Source organism: Manacus candei, unplaced genomic scaffold (genome assembly GCF_025592945.1).
Source record: "Manacus candei isolate 608988 ecotype Guabito, Panama unplaced genomic scaffold, ASM2559294v1 h1tg000033l, whole genome shotgun sequence".
In the NCBI taxonomy this organism is placed as follows: Eukaryota; Metazoa; Chordata; class Aves; order Passeriformes; family Pipridae; genus Manacus; species Manacus candei.
This window is the reverse complement of record NW_026138081.1, coordinates 1,972,562-1,995,907: the sequence shown is the minus strand read 5'-3', so window position 1 is coordinate 1,995,907 and position 23,346 is coordinate 1,972,562. Positions and strand designations below refer to the sequence as shown.

Here is a 23,346-nt window from a genome sequence, read left to right as displayed (position 1 = left end):
ATATTGACTATTCCACATAAAAAGCCCATTAAAAGAACCAAACCAAAACCAACAACAAAAAAACCCCCACAAACCCAAGCCAAAAAGCAGCTGACAGTTGTTTCTTTAGGAAGCACAAAAAAGAAGAGATTGCCCAAGAATTATGTAAGGGGAAGAAGAGGGAGCTAAAAATGCCAGAACTCAAGTCACAAAAGTGAAGTAATAGATGTTTCAAAAGTCAGTGACATGAAAAGAGTGGGGGGGAAATATGGCTTGCATAAATTCTTCCCTACCAAGTAAATAACATCATGGGGAAAAAAAAAAAAAAAGGAAGAAAAAGATAAGGAAATAATCCCAATAAAATAAAACAAGGGATGCAGAAGGAATAGGAAAGCGAGAAGAAGCACCATCTCTTTTCCCCAAAAAAGCAGCAGACACATGAGAAAAAACTGGGCGCCCTTCATCAATGAGATTCATAATCACAATGCATATCACTGTTTAACATGCAATTCTTATGCTATGGCTTTCTATAATACACTGATTTTTTTCCCAGAATTAAAAGGGCAGCATAAAATCCTGTAGCTAAATTTAAACTTGAAAAAAATCTGTTACCCTGGTTCTAAATAAAAAAAATAAAAAATAGAAATTTCTCATTTTTAACTGATTAAGTAATTTCCAGCAAATACAAGTTATTGTATTACAATCAATATCATATTAACAGTTTTAAATAATACAGGTGGAAAACTGCTAAGCATCAAGGAGTGGAAAGAAAGGTTCTAAGAAGCATTTCTACAGTGAGTATGCAGAGACAGCTGAAAACACACAGCAATCAGATTTCTTTTAATCTTTCCTGTAACTACTCTCTGCAGTCTGATCTCAGGAGGTCCTTTAACACAGACTGGAGAGAGAATACAAAACTACTGACAGTTCTACACTATCTTCTATTAACAAATCCAAGGCAACTTGCATACCTGCACTACAATTACTGTTATAAGCACTTCAATCTGGCACTGTTGCCAGAATCACCCTCCATCCTTCTCTTGCCCTGATAATTTATTCCTACCATGCACTTTCTCCACTGCTTCTGCAGCTTTGCAGTGATCAACACTGGGAAAGCTCATGTGAATCCAGAAAAAAGAGTAACTTCGATCCAGAACAATTATACAACCCTAATCAGTAAATTACTGATTTTGTCACAAGGCCATCCTGTAACTGCTCAAAGTGGTTCTGCAGATATGATACTTCAACACAAGTTCCACAGCAGTGACTGAACACGTGTATGAGTGTTTGCTTCACTATCAGCAGCTGCTGCAGCCAAACTCATTCATGTAAGTCTGTATGGATCAGAAAAAGAAGGGGTCAGTCACGTTACAGGCCAGTTGGAGCCTGCCTGCTTATCTACATTATATATGTATTTTGAGATTAAGACACAACTAACAATACAAACCCTCAGAATTTAAGTCACAAAGTTTGGTACAATTGACCTTTTTCTGCAGTATTGACATAACTTAGGTCTTAAATTTTCCTCTTTTTTTGGCTTCATATGTGTGGAATTACGAAGACAAACCATGTGAAAAGGTTACGAACAGTTTTCCTCCTAAGAAATGTACATTTTCTATCTCAGAATTCTTACTGTGAGAGGTTTTGGAGCTCTTTGTATTTAGTAAAGCCCAGTTTATAGGCTAACAAAATAAACTGAATTTCCTTATGTAATTACTGAATACACAAAGGAAAAGCACTCTTGATTCCAGAAGATGCAAGGGGATTAACTCTGGTAGCACAAAAAAATAGGTATCTTGAACAATGCAAAAAGTTTATCTCACAGTGTGGTGAGAGAAACTACAATTTTCAAGAAATACAACCAAAAACACATCACAAGATGCGCATCAATTATAAGCACATATAACCCACATGTAACTTTCAATTTTCCTATCATTAATCCATGTAAAAGCTAGTATTTTCAGTACAGAGACAAAAGAAACATGCAATATCTTGCTGCTTAAAACATTGATACAGCATATCTGGCCAAACTTTCATACACATAAACCAATAATTTTACAAAAAATTAACACTAAAGATTGTAGTCCCACTATATGAATTTAGAAGCCTGAATACAAACTGCAATAAGACTCAGGAAGGGTTAAGCATACTCAGTCTAGATCTCTTCACTGAAAAAGAATTATAGCAGCTCCTATTTGGAAGTTTAATATATACCAAACAAATGTGATTTGCCTGAAGTGATTCATCACTTCATTGATGCACAGTCACCAATATTCAAGGAAATATCACCCAGAAAAAAGCTTTAAAATAAAAAAGTAGCCTTTAAAAACAACCTAGAAAAATTCACTTGGCAACTGAACCTTTTCTGCTACAAACCATTTATTCATATTAAAGAATAACAAAAACTGCAGAAGTGACTATACTGTTAATTGACTACTTGTAAGGGAAACTCTTTAAATTTAAATTGAGACTCGTCAATTTACTGGTACAACACATTTTCCAAATTGCAGTACTACTGGCATCATGAACCACTGTTGCTTGTTACCACTTTTTTTTCCCCAGTTTGTGTGCTTTCATTATTATGCCAAGCACATAAGGGAGAGGAAATACAAATCTCCCCTCTACAAAAGAGGAAGAAGAAAAAACCCACAAAATGTGAAAACTCTACAAGTTTTGCAGCTATTCATCTTTAATAAGGATCACTATTTACAGAAAGTTATTCAGTATTTGTTGAGAATGCAAGGAAATACAAAATCCATGAATTTCAAGCTTTAAACACTGGATTCCAGTATACTGGCATTCAGAAGAAAACCAGCTTCCAGATTACACTCATGTAAGCATTTTGACACAGACAGACGATCCATCTCCAGGAGACAAATTAAAGGGCAATGCTCCATTGAACAGTTATACGATAGGAGTATACTATACTAACTATACATAGCACATAAATGGTACACACATCTCTCATTTTGTGAGTTCCTTATTAATTGCAAGGTATTATTCACAGGAGATGTCTAAACAGCCATACATGTGGAGTTCTATCAGTAACTCAGCATCTGTAGGTCTGCGGTAAAAATTACTCACTTCTGTGGGAAAATGGGAAGGCAACTAAACCTACACACCTAAATCCAGCCTGAATTCTTACCCCTTTCTTCTCCAGTCTTGAGGTACAGTTCTCCTATTTCCTTTGTTCAGTATGCAACTGTGAAGTAAACTGGTTGTGCAACCAAAACAGAAAATCCATCATCCCAAAAAGATTGTTCTGACAGATCAGTGCCCCAAATCACCTACAGTCATGTGCCCCTTATATCTAAGGCTAGGGCTGTGTAGGTGAATGCAAACTATTGCTTTCAGTGGCAGCCTGTAACTGTGCTTCATCATTAGAAATGCAGGTTTACACAGCTTTTTTAAGACTCATCTAAACTATTCATTTTGAGGGAGGCATTTATGTATAAAATCATCTTTAATCCACATGAAAGCCATAGAAGTTGCTCTCTGGTCTATACAAATTTTTTAATTCTAAATAGATTGCTCTTCTGTTTGTCTTATTTACTGTTTTAACTCAGTAAAGCAGAAAAGGTTTAAATCAGGCTGAAACTGATGACCAATATCATAGCCATTTATGTAACATAAAAATCCATTCGTTTCTCCTGTTCTCTCTGGGAACAAACAGACAACACTACCCCTTTGCTTTAAGGGACCCAGAAACCAGGAAAAAATTTCTGTTGCATTTGGCATATTTTTCAATCACTGTAGAACTATTTATACACCGGGTGTAAACCTTAGGAAAGTCTCAGTCAGTCAGGATACTGCTACAGTAGTGTTTTCCAGATACAGCCTGTAGTGCACACATTCAATTGCACATAAATTTTGAAAAAAATAGAAGTTAAAAATAAAAAAAAAAAATCAAGCCATAATTAACTTTACACAACTAGAGGCTGAGAGCACCACGGCCTTGTTTCAGATATGAAATAAATACTTTTATAATTTTAAATTGAAAATAGCCCTGTAAGTCTATTTATGCATTTACTCTTCATACTCATGTTCCAGCTTCCTCAGCAGTATATACATGGTTAAAACCCATTGCCTATTAGAATAAACTTCTGGTGGGAAGTGCTAAGAATTCACCCCACTGCCTACAAATCTATCCAGAAATCTGTTCTCACTCCTACTTCCTCCTGTCTGTTCCTTTCTGAAACAGCAGTAGGGGGGTTGGGAGTTTGCCTTTCCTCTACTGGATCACGGTTGTGTACATGAACTATACCAGACCATATGGCAAGCTCTCTCAATTCGTAAGAGGCAAAACAAGCTCCCTACCAAGCCAATCCGAAGAGAAGCAGGTAAGGGCTAAAGCCTAACAGATACCAGCATCCACGTGCCTATGTTCATAGAGACCAGTTACTACATCTTGCCTATATATTAATGTAACGAGCAGGAAATATAGATAATGTTGCTTCAAGGATAAGAGCAGCCCTGTCCATACTCCCACAAGCATTTACAGCATGCTGCAGCTTCTCTCACAAAACTACCCAGCCGTCTACACACAACTTCAAGTAGTCCAGAGAAAAATCAAGGACTTGAATGCATTGTTCAGCACACAACATGGGTTTGACATAAAGCAAATTACTGTATTGCAGAAAAAACAGTGCCTGTTTGATGAGCAATGCATGCAGAGGATAAGCCCACCAGTGGGAGAGTGAGACTAAAGAGAAAGGTTGAAAGCTGAAAAGAAACCTCCATAGCTGCCTGGAAGCTGCCAGGCAAAGCCAGGCCAAGAAGAAATATAGTGGAGACTGATTTTCCTTTCTTGCAGGGAAAGCATTAAAGTTTTACTGAAAATCAAACTGCAGAAATCCAATAGGAAAACCACCCCAAGACACAGTACCTCAGAAGATAGTCTACTACTCACTCTCAGTGAAGAGCAGATAAGTTTCTCAAAAAGGCCCAACCTTTAGATGCACGAAGTTGTGTTTAACTCAGGTAAACCTAGGATTGTCTGATCAAATACAATGAAATAGGATCTTGCTTATTTCCTTTGCTGGGAAGTTAAAACTCATTTTTACAGATACTTTATTTTCAATTTACCAAAATAATAATTGCCTTTTACAGCAGCTTTTAGCCCAGAAAAAAAGTTCTTATATAAAATAGTACAAAATTCTGTCAACATTTTTATACCAAGTTTTAGGGAACATGACTTACATGAACATGCAAGGAAGTGACTTGACAGAAAATAGCTCCCTCAGCTGGAGTTGTGTGATTTTTACTTTTAGTTTAATTCAACTAGTAATTATATTTGTATAAGAGTAATGTAATTTTCTTATTTTACCTCTTCTGCTCACTGCTATGTTCTTAAGTTCTTTACTACCACACAGATAGCTTACAGAGAAAAACAACAAGCAGCTCTACTAGAGGGAGTAGGGAGACAAACCAAAGCAGCAGAAGGCATTGTCTATTACCAGCCCTAAAGAAATAAAAAAACCAGAGACAAACAACTGTCAACTAGCTGGAGATACATCCAGGCTCTGCCTATACTGAAACATAACTACAGTAAAAAGCAAAACTAGACCACAGTTTGCAATTGCCTCATTTCTTCATCAATATCCTACACAATGTGGAGACAGACATGGGCTGTACAAGATAACACTGCATAATATTCTGCCTTTAATTTATAGGTATTAATGCACCTGTAACCTGCAACCAAAGATCCATGATATTTGATACAATAATAGCAGAAGTGTTATTGTAAAGAACCATTCAATCCTTATGTTAAGGTTAAATATTCACCCCTCTCAATTTAAGAAATTGAACATTTCACTCTGTCCACACTACATAAAGAAAATACATAAACAATTAAAGAAACAATGAATGAGGTGGCCAAGGGTTTTTAACAAAATCTCTAAGCACTCAACTAAGAGGAAGCGTGACCACATCTCTCTCTCCCTTAGAGAGCAAAAATCATCCTCTACTGAAACATGACTCTACACATGACAAAAGACTGCCACTTCCAGAATAGCAAAGAAAAACAATTTTCTTTTCGTTGGTAAGCAGCTATGAAAAGATGGCATCTTTCTATTTTCTTGGTTCTGTTTTATGCCATAATTATGATGATTAAGCATCTAAAAACTTAAGGGTTCAAATGTTGGAGTGAAAAAGTTGAAGGGTTATAACCCTCGCTCACTTAAACCTTACAATGAATACTGGTAAGAGGATGTCAAAGATGCCAGTAGCCTATAGCCAACCAACAAACAAAAACCACCAACAAAACCCTAATAAACCCACCTTTGGCAGAAACTTCAAAATCTGTGTTTAACAGCAGTGAATTAAAATACTACATAATCTAATAGTTAAGATATTAAATCTTACAAGTTCTACAGGGCAATAGATTTCAGAAAGCTCATGGAACCTCTTTAGGAACAAGATTCTCCAATTCACACAACAATAATTTGAGGTTCAGTTAGTATCAAGAACCATTACTTCTTAAAGGGCTTTTCCCAGACAGATTATATGTCAAACAGATTTAACCCCAGAGATGTAACATGATCTTATAATAGTTATGACTAAATTACAAGTTTTAAAGTAGACAGCCATCAAAGTAAGGAGAACGAGCAATCGTGGATTCAGGAAATGTACATTGCCCTATAGTCAGCTAATGGCAACTTTAATAGGATGTGATGGATTTTTCTCCACCAGGAGAAAATACTGCCTGCATTTCTGCTTCAACAACCCACGCCAGCTGACTAATGGAGTTATATTTTTGTCTCGTATGAGGATGGTTACTTGCCCATCCTCTAGCAGTTGCAGAATGAAACATTAACAGCAGCTGTGGGGTGAACAGAAAAGCTGCTCTATTTGGTAGCCAAGACCCAAAGTACAGGCCTTTCCTCTTGAACAGTGGAGCTCATTTTCTGCCCCAGTGACAAAAAGACACAGCACAAAACAAAGCCACTTTTAGGGCTTGAAAGAGCTACCCGAAGATACTTTTAAGGAGTAATAAATCTTCATGGGGAATAAAAGTAAAGGATTCACAGAAATTAAAAATAGGGTTCTTGGACAGATAAGAGCCCTTGGGAACTTAGAAGCTGTTGCTGAAAAGGAATCCTCGTGGATCCAAACAGGTTTCTTAAAACAACTCTTATCAAGTACCATTAAATATAAAACTCGGCATAGTAACAATCCGAATCCTAACAGACCAATCCCAAAGAAGCACTTCTGCCACACTACTGAATAATCAGCATATGCCTGCAACTAGAAACATCTTTTTATGCAAGCACTTGGGCTTCAGTCCTGCAAAAATTTAAATATATCACTCTAAGTAGACCTACAGATCTCTGTGGAAGTCTGTAGAGTTTATCACACACATAAAAGCTAACATATATTTATAAGTCTTGCAGGATAATTGCTTTTGGCAGAATATAAATAACACTGCTCTAATGTGTTTCAGCATCATGGTCTCCTGCTTTAGGAGCCAGACATTCTGGTGAAGCCTGTCATTCTTCATATAAAGAATGGCAGCTGCATAGCCCACAGAGACATTTAAACTTCTCTTTGCATTTTCTTTAAAGTTTCAGAGAATAGTGTTTGGGCATTCTTTAAAAGTAGCAAGAAAGCTAAAAAGTGAAGCTGATAAAAATTGCCTAAAAATGTTTTCTTACTACTGCCATGGATACCAGCGGTAGGACTAGAAGCAATTCTTAGACAAACTCTCTATAGCTTCCAACACTTTCAAACAGTACATCAATTAGGCTGTGGAGTTTACCAGGTATTTTTCCAGAACCCAATGCACTGGGTGACAGGGCAATAACTCAGTAAGAGAAGCCGTCTTAGTAACGGACTCTAAATGTTCAGTGTACTATATACTTCAGTGAAAAAACTTGAAAATCTGCTACAAGAAGATCTTTCAAATAGCAAGATAGGCATCTGAAATAATTTTAGAAACTTAATGCCAGCAGTTTGCCTAATTGATTTTTAAATGCATACCTAAAACTAGACATTAGATTTCTCTCCTTGTCAGTCTTCTTTATCTTTTCAGCATTGTCTTACTGTCTCTATTGCCTTTCATTTTAACTTGCAGCAAGGATAGACTTGAGCAAAGAAAAGAAACTTTGGTAACTGTCAATGCCATTGAGAATTAAAAGAATGGTATATATCACTTCCTGCAGTCACTACGGCTTCTGCAAGCCCCAGCTGGAACAGTAGAACTGTCTCGGCAGAAGGTCCAGCTCAAATAAGGGGAAAGGAATGAATATATTTTGTAGACATAGGTAGCTCTTACAGAAGCTTTACTTTTGCCCTTCCACATCCCTCCCCCGTATTTTTATTTGATACTTTCATCCCTCTAACGCCACCTTGAAAAAACAAGAGTTTCACTGAAGATACATCACCAAGATTTTACAGCTGAGAAAGTGTTTCATGCAACAAAACCAGCCCTGGTGTAATTTAATTCTAGTCCAACACCACTAACAGCAATGAGCGGAAAAAACTTATTTTAAAATACTCAGCAGCTCTCTCAAAGCCCTATGATTTCACATTTACAGTCTGTATTGCCTTGGTCCAAATAAACAGTTAGAATTTCCTTGAATTCAATTTATTTCCATTAAACACATTTTGTTTTTGTACAAAAGTGACGGACCTACAGTTAGGTGGAACACACAGACAAATTTTGAAGTATTTACCTAACTTTTAATCAATAAATCCTATGTTTGAATCTCAATTGTATCTAGTGTAAAATAGCATCTTAAAAAAAACACACACAAAAAACCAAACAACGAAATAAACAACAAACACACCCACTTTCCAAGTGTTAATGAATGAGCCTTGACTGAATGAAGACTGAAGAAAGGTGACACAGGCAATCCCCTCCCTACTTCATGAGGTCCTTGCCCAAGGCCAAAGCCCAAGAGCACCAGCACCTTTCTCCATCTGCTAAACCACTACTTTGGCATCAGAAAGCATGCAGCTGACACTAACATGACCATAAATTCAATGCATTTCCTAACAAAACTGAATTGCTAAGTTCTTCCCTAGAACATCATGCTTACCATTTTCCTTCATCCCCTTATTCATGTGGTTCTTGTGAGACAAACCATTTAAAGAAATACCCATGCAGTACACAGATACTGAAGTACTTCATTTAGATACTAAGACTAATTTCAAGTTCTAACATAGAAACATGAGCAGCAAATTATACCAAAAAATTAAAACTGAATAAGTTGGAATAACAAATTCAATTCACTTTAACTTCTGAATGCTTGAAAACATAACACTTGAATTAAGAAGAGATAAATCATCTGAAACTAAATTATTGCTAAAGTCAAATGAAGCCCTACCAAACAATTACATGGCAAAGTTTCCTGACAAAGAATCCAAAATCAAATAATGTATTTCAGCTCAAACCTTCTAATGAGGAAAACAGATGCACATGGAATTTAACCAACTTCCATAGCAAGTAGAAAAGTCAGAAAAAGGATGACAACAAGAATTTTTGCCAGATCCCTTATGGCAACTCCTATGTTTTTCTGTAAAGCATTAATAATACCAAGGTAACAGCAGCATTAACATCTTAAGATAATACAGTACTAATATTATTCATTTGTGATGCTCTTGGAACACTCTGTGCAGATATTAATTGCATCTTTGAAGATCTTCAATACGTACTAAGTTTCTCAAACATTTCCAAAAGAAGATTTCCAGTCTCCTAGAAAGGAGAAACTGTAGCTGACTCCTCTGAACCATCACTTGCCTTGTCACAAAAACTTCCCCAAACCATTTCAAACCACAGATCTGCTTTACCATTAAAAAGCAAACAAGCAAGCCTTTAAGTTCAGTGAAATTTAAATAAATCTACTCCCACTCTCCCTCATTAACTGATTTCAACTGTAAATTTGCTTTAGTTGCTTTAAGAGGTAACTATTAACTACATAGAGACAAACTTATTTTTTGTCAAAATGACAACACTAGTACCATTATATTTAGTGAAACTGCTCATGTTCTTACACAGCTGTAGCTTATTTTGAAATACTTCACAGGTTAACAGAAATGGTCTGGAAAAAAAAAACACAACAAACCCAAACAAAACCCTCAAACCCATTCTGAAAAGAATTTCAGATTATGCAGTCTATCAAAACCCATTAAAACAAACCCACCCATAGCACATATTAGTTACATCATTACAAATCTTCATACTGCCTGGGGGAGGGGGCATTTAAAAAGAAATTCACACTTACCTCTTAAAAACACCCATAGAATTATGAAGATTTGCTTGTGAGTACCCTTTTCTGTATAGTTTTACAAAGGAGCAGAAACTTTCAGACCCTTCAGAGCCACAGATAAATAATTTTGTACAATCCTAAATGATATGATTAATACTGAAGTCAACTGAACTCCTCTGGATCTTGGAACCTAACTGGTAGCAGCCTCAACCACGAGACTGGGCAACTACTGCTACAAGGCTAGTACTAAAATGAATAAAGCACACACTCAACATTTTCCTTTGTGCAGAAAATGGTATATAATGGAGCTGGAGAAACTGAAGATTAATGAAGAGAAGTTTTATCATTAGGAAAAAACAAACCTTACAAAATCATGGACAGAACTAATACATAATCCTCCTTGCCTCTGCTGTCAGATACTAGAGCAATTTCTGATCATGCTCTCATGGGAGTTAAAGGCATACAAACACTACCTGGCTATTTAAAGTGTGAGAAGTACTGATCCGAGCTTCTTGTGATCTACTGGAATATTGTGGGAAGAAAGGGTTAGACCAAAAGATTTTCCTACTTTTTGACCAGCACTGTTATTGACAAAGGACATATTCCAGAGACAAACAGAAGTAAATTCTGACAAAATTATTTGGAGAGCTATAGTAAGAATTCATTACTATGAAATGTAATGAGGAAAGCAAAAACAGTCCTTTGGAGAACACCATTTTCCAGTGTAAATAAAGATAACAGAAGTTATATCCTACTGTAGACACGATACAACCAAAATTTTTTTTTGTTAATGATAAAAGCTTGAACAGTATCTTTCAATTCAACTGTTAAGGCTGAATTTGTCAGGAATCAAATATACATTTTATTATGTAGACAAAATAAGGGAATATTTGTCTCAGTCAAGGAGTAACAACATTGAAAAAAATCCCCTCTCACCAAATACACCTTAGATCACAGATATTAATGCTCTGGGAAAGGGCAGTTATGTTTTCTCCACTGTAAAATACATAGCTATAAGTTAGCAAAGAAACAAAAAACACAGAAAGTAGATAATCTCTACCATAGGATATTACAATTTCTGCACTATCTGATTGTAATTGCCTTTAAAACTGTGAAGCAATCTCAGAAAACCTGACCAAAAATCACTCTTGCCCTTGAGAAGTGACAATTGTTCCTTCCTCCTTGGCCATGTGAAATTTAGTTAGGATATCTCTTGCAACTTCTCTACTGAAATGATCTTTTTCTAAAGCACATGGCAAAAGTTTGGATCATTGTGCCCTATTTGGGACGATAAATCATTGTTTGCATGCTCTTGATGAAAGGAGTATGAGGATCTTAAAACTAACCTGAAGCTTTTACTTCATCCATTGAGCTTCAGTTGTGGGGATCAAGCTCAAACAGCACAGATTGACCAAAACACAGAAAAGCCAATCCTGTATCTGCCAGTAGCTGCTCAGGCCTAAAAAGCAGCTGAAATAACACTCGTTATTCTTCAAGTTTAATCCATACATTTGATTTCGTTTGGAAAAGGAGATATACCTATAACTGCAGTTCTACTGCAGGAAGATTTATTTGCAAATATCAAAAAAGTTGAATTTTCTGTAGCAAAGAAGTGACTCAACATTGATTTTCGACATTTCTGTAATGTCTTCTTCTTTCACTGCTGAAAGGACGATGAACTTGTAGCCTGTGGGAAGCATTCTGTCTTTCTACAGCAAAGGAAACACATGTTTGTATTTGGGTTATGTTTTTATTGTTCCAGAGCAGTAAAAAACAGGCTTCTTACTACCATTGCTCAAGGGTAAAACCCTGGTATTAAGACCTGTAAGGGTGCTCAGTGCACCAGTGAAAACATCTCAAAGAGACACTAACCAGTGCATTATTTTCCAGAGAAGCTTTTCGGGATAAGCTGTTAGAGAACATTAATACAGAGAAATACTCAGAAAAAAATGCCTCCTAAAAATGTTAAAACCAAACCAAAACCTACAGGGATGAGTCTCTAAAAGCCAACACACCTCCAAACATGGAAAAGATATGCCATTTCAGAAGTAACAATCAAACAAATGGAAAACAAACAAAAACACACAAAGAAACAAACCCAACAAATAACTAAGTAATCAATGCAAAACCCCTACAGTTTTAGAAAGGTACAGCAGAGAAGGAAAGAGAGGAGAGAACCTGAAAAGGCTCCTCTAATTAGCTAACTAAGCTTATCAGTTTTCCCCTAGTTAACTACAACTTACTCCAGGATAAGGAGAATAAAAGGTCCCCACAAGAATTACACTATACGGAACTACACCACTCTAAATTCATGTCTTGCTCTGGAATAGCTTCCTTGAAGAGACCTGTTCTTCATACACAATTCAACTAATAGACGAAGAAGAGCTCATGTTTTCTACCTTGTTTCAGGGGAATGAATGTGGACATATTCTCCTTTTGCAGAATTTGCAGGTGGCCATAACTGAGAAATGAAAGCTAGTGAATTCATGCACCATAAGCCTAGAGAGTTCAAAGAAAAACAAAATCAGGTTTGTATCAGTGACAAACATAAAACTTGCTTGCCCAAGCATCTCCTTTACACTATGCAGAACACCCTAAGTATATGATGGAGGATACTTAAAAAGCATGTGATAAGGCAAAGCTACTTCAACTTTTGAAACTATTACCAAAAAGTCATCTTCACCCCTCAGACAACCTGAGGGGGAAGAGGGAAGCATGTAATCCCATAACAAGATTCCCTCAGCCTGTCTGCAGCCAAGAGGCTGAGGTGGAGGTTTGGTCACCAACTCAGTTTTCAGTGCCCCAGGCAGATGCTTAACTGATTTCTGCAAATCCTCCATTACCTAATGCAGGGTTGTTAACATGCACGATTATTCTCCATCACCATAGTAACAGAGCACGTACATTTTAAGGTGCATATGGGGGCTCTTCTAGAGGATGTGTCAAGTTGAATACAGCTAGGACAATATAAGATATTTTAAGTGAGCCCCGTTCAGTACAAATACAGAAAGCATGAAAGTACTGTGCTAGAGATCATCACAAGACTGCTCAAGCAGTGGTTACACATCCATTAAAAAGTTTTCTGGAGGCTGAAAGAAGTAGGAGATGAAGCGAGATTCTGTCAACGCTTATGGGCCTTAATGCATTAAAACAGCTGTGTAATAATGGCCTGATTTTACACACACAAACTTCTTCGGGAAGCACAGAGCATAACATAGTAAAAGATTTTGTGAACACCACAGTTTACCTGTAAGTTGCCCTGCCTGCCCTTCCCCCATCAAAAAAAACGAGGTAGGAAAAAAGATCCAGAAAGAAAACATACTGACTGATTAAGAAATGATAAGCAACTGGCATTTTCATTTCAATGAGAGCTGCAAGTACTTTGCACTTACATGCTTTAAGTATGAATGACACTATTCCTCCAGGACACAAGTGACACCACAGAAACCCTTATGTTAGGTGCCTCCACAGCAAATAAAAGCCCATACATGTCAACAGCCAACCCCTAACAAACCTGTCAGAACACTGCTTTACCTTTCAGTATTAGTATTTACAGAATTTTAACGCTTATTAAGATGCAATCTTCAATTACACAGCATGACCAGAAGGTGCACAGGCACCACATCTGTGAGTGACCAGAAGGTGCAGTCCTCCTCCCTCACACAGGAGGAGAAGCAAATGAGGCAAGCAAGGATCTAAAAGAAAGAAAATGAGTATTTCCTAGTATTGAAGGTTTGAGAGCAGAACCCAGGCTATCTGATTATATTCCTGGATCTGCCTTATTATCAAAATCATCAAAATTCATACACCCTGGCCACATGGATTGTATCTGCACAATCTCAACTCTCAAGCCTGAAAATTCTCAAGCATTTAATTTTACAGCTTTGCATTCCCTTGGCATGCTCATTGTATACCACTGGTACCAGCAATCAATTTCTTCTCCATTTTTTTCTTTAAAATCTTGCAAAATTAGAAACAGCAACCCCAATTTTTTTTTGTATCCAGTAGCCCAGACATCAGTAGCATCTGAAACACAAGTGGAATTTGTAACAAGATAGATAATTGCCCTCAGAAGAGAGCACAAACATACCCATCCTAAGTCTATCCTATTAGGAAACTTCCAAATTATTCTAAAGTGAGCAAAGACCAGTGATTATCAACAACAACTAGTGCTTAAAAACATACAGCTTTGGTACCTCAGGTCAGCTACTTCTGTAGATGAAAAACCCCCTCAAGATTCCCCATTTTAAATGTATGGGCCTCAACTTGAGCTTCTTTACCCCTTTTAAAAATTGTGCTCCTATTCAACATTCAACATACATTGGCCTCAATCACAGGCTTCATATTAAGGTGTGCTGGACTGGGATCCAGAGTAGAGTAAGCACATCATGCAGAGAAAGAAATACCCAGGGCTCAGAATACTTTATCCTATCTGAGAGGCTGAAAAGTTTCTAAGTCAGAGCAGGTTCTGTACTCCCACCTTTCGCTACCCTTACTTAATTCCTTCAAGAGGTTAAAGAGAGAGAAATAACTTCTGCCCTCGAGGTTTGTACCACTTCACCAAAACAGTTCTGCACAATTTCTGAAAGAAAAAAAGTGCCAGGCAGGAATCCTCACTGACAGCTATATCTTACCAGTCTGGGGTTATGCAGTCTGACCCAGAAACAATTTTTAATAAACCTGATACTAGTTTTCAGTAATGACTTGCTTCATTAATGAAATTCTCGATGCTCCTTGTTGGTTTGCTTGTTTGGCCACAGCATTTGACTTGAAACTGAAATAAATCAGTTTCGTTTTTGCTTTGACAAACTTCAGTTTAGTATCGCAACTAGTCAGCAGGACCCAAAGAAAAAAGGGTAGTTGTCAACAGTTGTCAGATCATCTTGGGGAAGACCTATTTATTTGGTACTGCTTTCCTGGAGTTTCTTAAAAAAAAAAAAAAAAAAAAAAAGACAACTTTTCCATAGACTTTAATGATACCTGCTCTCACAAACCATTCAAACCAACATCATCTCACAAAACCATTCAAGTCAAACATCTGGGTCACAGAATTTCTTCTGGGGTCCTGAATAGAAGAGCGTTAAACTCACTTTAACAGAATTAGACTTCCTCATCAAATTAAAATATCACAAATAGCAGTAGTGAAGACACAACAATTAATACATCTGGGGGGGGGAGAAGAAGAAACAGATCCTTTACCACCTCATTTTTAAGATGGTTCAGATGTTTCAATTATATATATTTGGGGAATTCTTGCATAGCACACACATGAAAAATATTTTGTTCTAAATGGAAGCCTGGTATGAGGCAGCAATGCAGAATGGAACACAGTAACTGATGAAGCTTCTGTGGCCTATTTTCCCTACTTGAATTGAATTATTTACTGTCATATGACAGTGAGTTCTTAGAAAAAAAAATGCTTGTGAGTGACCTCCTTGTATAGATGCATTTATTGTCACTATATTGGGACATTATTATTATCACCATCTATTTTCCCCACCTTATTTGGGGCACTGGGAGTTAGTGCCTGCAATGGCATACAAGTCAGTTGTTATTTAATCAGAATCACATTTATAAACAAATCTTAATACTCAGAGCATTTAAATGCACATTTTTTTTTTGTCCCTCAGCATAGCTAAAGATTTGTAGGTTGTTTATTTTTTTTAAATTCTTTTCTTGTCATATGTAAGGGAAAATTAAAATAAAGCAATGAATATAAATAAATTAACATATTTTTTAACAAACTGATATCACAGATATCAGCATGATATTACATAAAAGATAAGTCTGAAAAGATTTGAAAACACATGCACTTAAAATGTCTGCTTATTTCGTACAAGTAAGTATTGTTCAATGCCACCATAGTCTTACAGATTGATTCCTATTACAATTTTCAAGTAGGAGAAGTACCAGGCTTACCCTAGTAAAATATACCATAAAATATGTTACCATATACAACATATATGAATGAATGAGAAAAAACACAGGGAGTAGTGACAGTCAACAGATTTTACTAGAGCATAGTCTAAGCATCAGCAAAAAAAATCTTCTCTTACAGAATACAAAAAAAGTAAGTGCAACAGAAGTATATATTGCTATTGTCTTAAGACTAGAAATATATGTCAATACAGAAGAGCATCCAGTCCTCTTCCTTCCCTCAAAAACCAACCATTGCTGAAGATAATTTCTGCTGACTACCAAGACTGGTTAGGGGACACACCTAACAAAGTATTAGAAAGTATAAAAAATGTTGCAAATGTCTTTCCATCTTATTGAATTTTAATTTGGAATATTTGTACCACATTAATGGCCAGTAATTAAATAAATACTTAACAACAGAAAGTGCTTTCAGAAAGAGGCATGAATATTTTTCAAGGGAGAGAAGAAGGAACAAATTTTATATTTTTAGTGACCATTTAATTTTTGTTTACAATCAATTCCAGCCATTCAATAATTGTGCAAACTGTGTTAGCTAAAATTCACTTGCTTAAATGTTGTTGCACACTAAAACAGAAAGGGGAAAGACAAAGATTTTTCCTTTCTAAGGCAGCCATAAAGCAACTGGGATTCTGAACAAAATGGCAACTTCCAGATATCTTTCAAATTCCTTTAAGGAAACTGCAAAATGTTCCAACTGAGAAAGAAGATTAAGAGGAAGAAGGCAGACATTTAAACATTTGAACAACAGCATTTAAGACAACATACACAGTATGTCCTATCATAGTTACTTGTTTTGAATCAGGGGAATGAAAACCAGAAAAAGACAAAATTATTTCTTCTGCCTCCTTTTTAAGCTTGTATCAATACTCTTAAAAGTATTTTTTATTTCCGGTGTTTGTTGTAATCCCATCAAGTCATCACCAATACATACAATTTCCCCAGATATACACAAGAATGGGTAAATAACAAACAAAACTGCCAGTGTTTAGCCTAAAAACCACCATATTGCCCTCAGCTTTAATCCTGTGACTTCCAATCTTGTCAAGATATATTCCTTTCAAGAAAGGTCTCTACTTTTAAAAGGCACACTGACATCCTCACTGTCACTTTAACACTTCAAGAGCATTGAATTTTAAATGAACAAACAAGGGAAACACTCATCATTCTTTAATTGAAATATTATTGCTGGCTCCAGTTATGCTGCAACATCCCAAAAGCATTTTTCTGCAGTATCACAGTAATCAAAGATTGTTGCTAGAGTGAATCTTTTAAAAAAAAACAACAAAACCACACCAAACTGACTCTCGGATTATGTAACATGCAAATTCAGTTTCACCTTCAAAATAGCGTCACGTAACATAAAGCCAAACAGACAGCAAGAAGCAATTCATAAGACTGGAAATGCTTCCCAAGGACTCTATAAGGAAACATTCTCTCAGAAGAAAATACATCAGAATTGCAATGATTTAATACAATCAGTTGGGTTAAAAGATGCTTTCCTTAAAAAAACTACTTCTTTTTACAAATTCCTTTCATTAAGGGATGAAAAATTTATAAGTCTATATATGGCCCAAACAGCAGAAAGAATACTAGCCTGCTGACAAGTGTTAAAATCCTCCCAGAACCAATAAACCTAAAGTAATTAGCATTACTTTTTGCGATACAATTTCATGTTCATCTTTCAGTATCTTAGCTTGTAATACAAATTCAACCCAATTCTGAATCACAAATGAAGTACAAACAGTATTTTCATATATACCGAAGGAAAATATAAACAAGTACCTTATTTAAAAACATAGTTCAGTTTTACTTTTCAAATCAGCACTTGAAGATGTTTATAGCTTCATAATCTAGAGGCTGTTAAGCACACAGCATCACTATATACTCTATCTAATTCATAATCTCTTTATTAAATTATCTAGGAAAATAAGTATAAGATTAACCGTATTTATGTGGTAAAACAATTAGCATATGACAGTGAATCTGTAAAAATACAGTATGTAAAAGCACCTCTGAATACAATTCAAGAGCATAAGAAAGTGGCCACCTGCAATACAGAGGAAGGTAAACAAGCCAGTAAAGCAGTGTTCCCACTTTTCAATAGCAACAACTCAGACTCCATCTTAAGCCTGTCATCATTCATCCCTACTGAATGGGGACTACACAACATAATTATTCTGTTGTACCTAACACTGAATTCAGTAGCATTTCTATTCAGCAACAAAATCTGCCACCAAAACAGGAATTTGGTACAGTGCTCACTGACCTCCCTGCTTTGACATTAAGTTGCATGAATAGCAAATCAACCCGTGAGTCCACAAATCTACAAATTCCTTAATTGAAAAACTGATAGTATTTGTGAACACACTGCGTTGATGCTGTCCACACGGACTGCAAAACACCACTGAGGGGGAAAAAGACTAAAATTATCTGGAAGTATAGAAACACTTCCACGTAACTAATGTGTCACGTAACACCATCTGACAAGTACAATAACATCACTATAAGAACAATGTAAAAGTCACCAATGAAGACTCATCTGTAGCAATGAGAATTTTATAAGGCTGCCTTCCATATGTTCATGATCGAGAAGAAACCTGTAGTCCTTAATGCAGCTTTTTAATTAATCTTTCCCACCACTACTGAGAATTTAACATCATTAACTGAGGTCAAACTCTAGACACCACAAATATTTATATCTTACTCCATAAAATGAAGTTTTATAAACAAATAACACTCAATTACCAGAATATTTGCTATAGCCACAATGACACAAAATGCATTGCAAAGTACCGTATTCACTCTTATATGAGAAAAGATCTGTTAATAAGCTCAAGGCCATTGATATCATCAATGATACTGATAAAATTAAACACAGTGAATTTTGAATATATGATCAATTTCCATTTGTGGATCTGTCCTGTTTTCACTAATGGTTTATCTGGTGTTTCAATCGAATTTCCCAACCATTTAAAGTGACATGCTTGTACTGTGTGCAAAAGGAACAAGAGAGAAATAACAACTCTGGCCTCACCAAAAATGCTGTCAAAAAAAGCAGAGCAACTGAGAAACACTTTTTATTTTTCTTCTGAAATTCTAATAACTGAAGTAAAAAAGAATAAAAATCTATTCTTTGAGAAAAATCACTGTTTACAGTGCTTTGTAAGACTATACACATTCAGTTCTATAACTGAATAAACTCGAACCAAATACTGTATGTGAGCTTTCCTTTCTCATATTAAGTAAAGGTTAGTAATATTTCAGGTAGTCTCTTAGGCTGCAGTAACAACAGGCCTCCTCCACTCCATGAATGTATAATTAAGGATCACCTCAGTGTAATTTGTTAGGCTAATGAAATAGGTACTCGTGAGCAACGAACATCACCATTTTAATACTTGCAACCACAAAACAGTTACATCAAACAAATGTATTGTCTGCTTTAGGGATTCTTCCTCAGTAAATTTCATTCAATTTTATTATCTTTTTAATTTTCAATATATTTAAAATCAAAGTTAAGACACTGACCTCTAAACAATTTATGCCAGAATAAAAACATTTCCTGTATTCTGATATTTCAGAGGTCTCTTTAGCCATGGCATAGATTAAGGAGAAATAATGACTGCTAATCTGCTGTAAAATTCTCAAAGTAGACAAAAATGAACCACAGTGCTGATTTCTATCAATTTAGTTGTCTTCACTGTCATTTGTATTTTACGATGGGCAACATTTTCAGATGCCTCATTAGGTATGATCGACTCCCTTCTGCACCAGGTTGATATTTTGCATATCTAAGACAGTATTGTTCAATAAAATGTAAATTACTCCAAATGGATTAATATACTGTTTTCAAAGCACGTTAATAATAATGAATTTGAATTTCAGTATTCTATTTTTGGGTCAATATTTCTGGAGGGGAAAATATTTCAACATTTTCTGAATATAACTCTTCCTAGCTTAGATGATACAGTGAGAAGGCACTTCTGAATTAATGGTCCTTTATAGGAAAAGGACAAACTTAAACTATAAAAATAAGCCTTCTCGTCCTCCCTACAGCCCCTTCTACAGTGACTTCCCATGCTCGCAGCCATAGGCCCTCTTTCTGTTGCCTTCTCCGATAAACCTGCCGGCCTGGCTGCCTCTCCCTTCCCATGCAGGTCTGATCTGCGAGGCTGCTGAATGCAGACACTGTACTGCACTGTGAATGGACAGCCAGGTATTTTATGAATGGAGCGGATCACGTGCTCCCAGCACCTCCCCGAGCTGATATTTCCCACATAACTGTGTCAACAAGCAGCGAACAGCACATATTAATACAGCAGGTCCTGGAGACCTTCCGCCGCCGGCCGCGGGCCGCAGGCTGGCCCTCGGCGCGGGAGCATCCGCTCCGGGCGCTCCGCAGGGCAGGTTCCGCCGCAGGTCAGCGGTGGTGACAGCAATTCTTTTTCTGTAATTTTTTTTTTTTTTTTATGAATGGAGATTGTGGTATGCAAATGAGAGCGATTCACAAAAAAGGAAACATGGCGGCGGCGGCGGCCCCGGCTCCGGCCCCGCGGGCGGCGCGGCGGCTGCCCCGGCCCGGCTCCCCTCGGCCCGCTCAGCGCCGCGGGCGGCAGCGCCCCGAGCCCCGTCCCGCTGGGCCCCGCTCCCCGCGGGGCTCGGCCCGCGCTACTCCCCGGGGACCCGAACGCCTCTTCGGGGGAGCGCACGGGAAGGTGTGCAGGCTTTGCCTGCAGGGAGGCAGTGAAATGGGAAACCCTTTTTTCCTGCCGGCGGAGCCCCGTCCGCACCCTGTCTGGCACCCCGGCTGCTCCCCTGCCCCTCATCGCTACCCCCAGACACAACAGGCGCAGCGCTCCCTCTCCACCGCCATGGCCGCGGCAGTCACCGCATCATTCATAAAATCAGCCCGAGCAAACCCCGACATCGCAAATCGTAATGCTACGGCTCGGAGACCGCAGCAATCAACTCTAAACTTCCCGATCACAGGAAAAGTTTCAAAATACTTCATATTCCTTTTTCAATGCCATAAAGAACTCGGATGTTTTCTGACAAATATTTATCGCCTCCGACCCAAAATGTATTTCAAAGACAGATTACATTCAAGGGGATACAGCCGCACACACACAATCTCCTCTGGATTGCCTTCAAACCCCTCACAGTAAAAATATTAAGAGATCCTTGAACTGTCCCTTTTCTCTCTGAGGAGAAATAATAAAAAAAAAAAGTCACAAGTGCTCATTAAAAGAAAAAAAAAAAGAGCTTTAGGGTAGGTTTAAGCTGTATTTACACTGGCTGACTCATCCAATTAAAATTCAGGAGCAGTTTCCTGCAGGATGAAGCTCCCACACACTAGTTTCCATGTGAAATATCTACAAGTAATAGGATATTATCAGAGGTGGTACGTGCTGATACCTCTCTGGGCATACTAAACCCATCCTCCCGCTCCAAGACACCATCGTTATCTGCACCGTTTTCTGTCGGGCTTTAACTAAACCAAGCTTTTCTGGCCGCCGGCTCGCAGCCCTTCCAAACTAAGCTCCTTCACAAAGAGGGAGCTTCTGGGCTTCCATGAACGCGAGCAGCAATGCGCAGTCCGCGCAGGGGTAGGACAGGACACGTACGTGCGCGGGCAAAGGCCCCGCGGGGCGCAGAGCCGAAGGGACGCGCCGAGCCCCATCCCCATCCCGATCCCGGGGCGGAGGGGAGGTGAGGGCACGGCCACTTACTCGTTGTTAGAAGTCGCCGTCTCTTCGCTCATTTTCTCCTCACCACGATCCGACAGGCACACGGAGCAGCACCGACGCAGCCAGGGCGCAGCCAGAACTCACCAGAAACTTCACCATTGTTACCCCCCCGGTCCGCCGCCCCCGGCCAGGGCACGGGCCGTGCGGTGAAGTGAGGGAGAGGAAGGGAAAAGGGGGAGGAGAGCGGTCTTTATCCTGGAAACGAGAAATCCTGTTGTCCGGCGGTGCAGCGTATTTCCCTTATCTTAAAAGGTGATGATGGTGGTGTTGAAGGTAGTGGTGCAAACAGCAGCAACAACCACGGATCTTCTGTTCTCGAGCTGCTCCCGGTTAAAGGGGGACAGAGTTGTAGAGACAAGGGATGGCTCCCTGCCGCAAAAAGCTGCACCGCACCGTCCTCCCGCTGCAGCTCATCTCCCGCTGCAGCCGCCTTCGCTGCTGCCCTCCTCCTCCTTCTCCTCCTCCTGCTGCTCGGCCGCCTCCCTCCCTGCCCGCCCGCCTCCCGCGCACAGCCGGGGCAGGCGGCGGCACAAATTCCTCCAGACACCGGAGCTGCCACAGGCCGGGACAGGCGGGGAAGGAAGGGGGGGGGACGGGAAAAGGGGGGTAGAGACGCTCGACGGGGCTCTCCCACCCCCTCCAAAGCGACGCCGACCACTGCGGAGGGAAGACGCGCCGGCCCCAAGGAGAAGGCTGGTGACGGGGGGAGGGAGGCGTTTTAAACCAGCCTGGGGGTGGGAAGGGGGGGGACGGCGGAGAACGAGGATGCGTCACGGCTGTTTGTGTGAGGAGAGGCGCGGGTAGGGAGGGGGAGCGGAGCTGCTAGGGCGAGAGAGGAGCCCCCGGCCGCAGGACGAGGGGGAGAAGAGGGAGAAAGCCCGCAGGGAAGTTCAGCGGCGGCGCTTCCTCCCCAGCAGTAACTCCATTAGCGGCCGCTGCCGCCGCCTCGGCTCCTCGCGGCCGCCCCCGCCTCCTCCTCACAGGAAAACTGGGCGGAAGCGTTGACTTCAGGCTCCTTCCGCCGCCACAGCTTGATCCAAAATAACCACGGGGGAAAGGGAGGCGGGAGAACGGAGAGAAGAGCAAGGGAAGCAAAGTAATCCCCTTGACCTGCGCCCGCCGGCGGACGGGCCCGCGCCGCCGCCTTCCCCCCGGCGCCCGGCGCTGCCCGGCGCTCGAGTTTCCTGAAAGTAGTTCCCTCCCCCCGGCTCTGCCTCACGCGCGGCCCGCGGAGCCGCCGCCTCCGCTACACACGCACGCACGGCGCCGCGGAGGGATACGCGGCTGCCCCGCCGCCACTCCTTCCTGGTCGGGGGGCGCGGGGCAGCCGCTCCCGGGTCTCGCCGGGCCCGGGCTGGGGCGAGGGCGCAGCGACAGCGCGGCGGGTGGGCTGGGCACGGTGCGGGGCCGCGCAGAGCCCCCGGGCCGCCGCTGTGGGCCGGGGAGGGCATCCCGGGAAGTGATGTGAGGGAGTG

General features: G+C 39.5%; 1 protein-coding gene across 4 annotated transcripts in view; it reads right to left on the bottom strand.

The window, feature by feature from the left end:
- The window catches only part of SPRED1 (sprouty related EVH1 domain containing 1), a 98,133-nt gene extending 75,294 nt beyond the window's left edge, over positions 1-22,839 (bottom strand). For all 4 annotated transcript variants that reach the window (XM_051791809.1, XM_051791812.1, XM_051791811.1 and 1 more), the window contains exon 1: positions 21,854-22,839. In XM_051791809.1, the coding sequence (XP_051647769.1) occupies positions 21,854-21,885 (32 nt within the window). In that variant the 5' untranslated portion in view covers positions 21,886-22,839. The remainder of the gene's footprint in view (positions 1-21,853) is intronic.
- Positions 22,840-23,346: the final 507 nt, after the last annotated feature.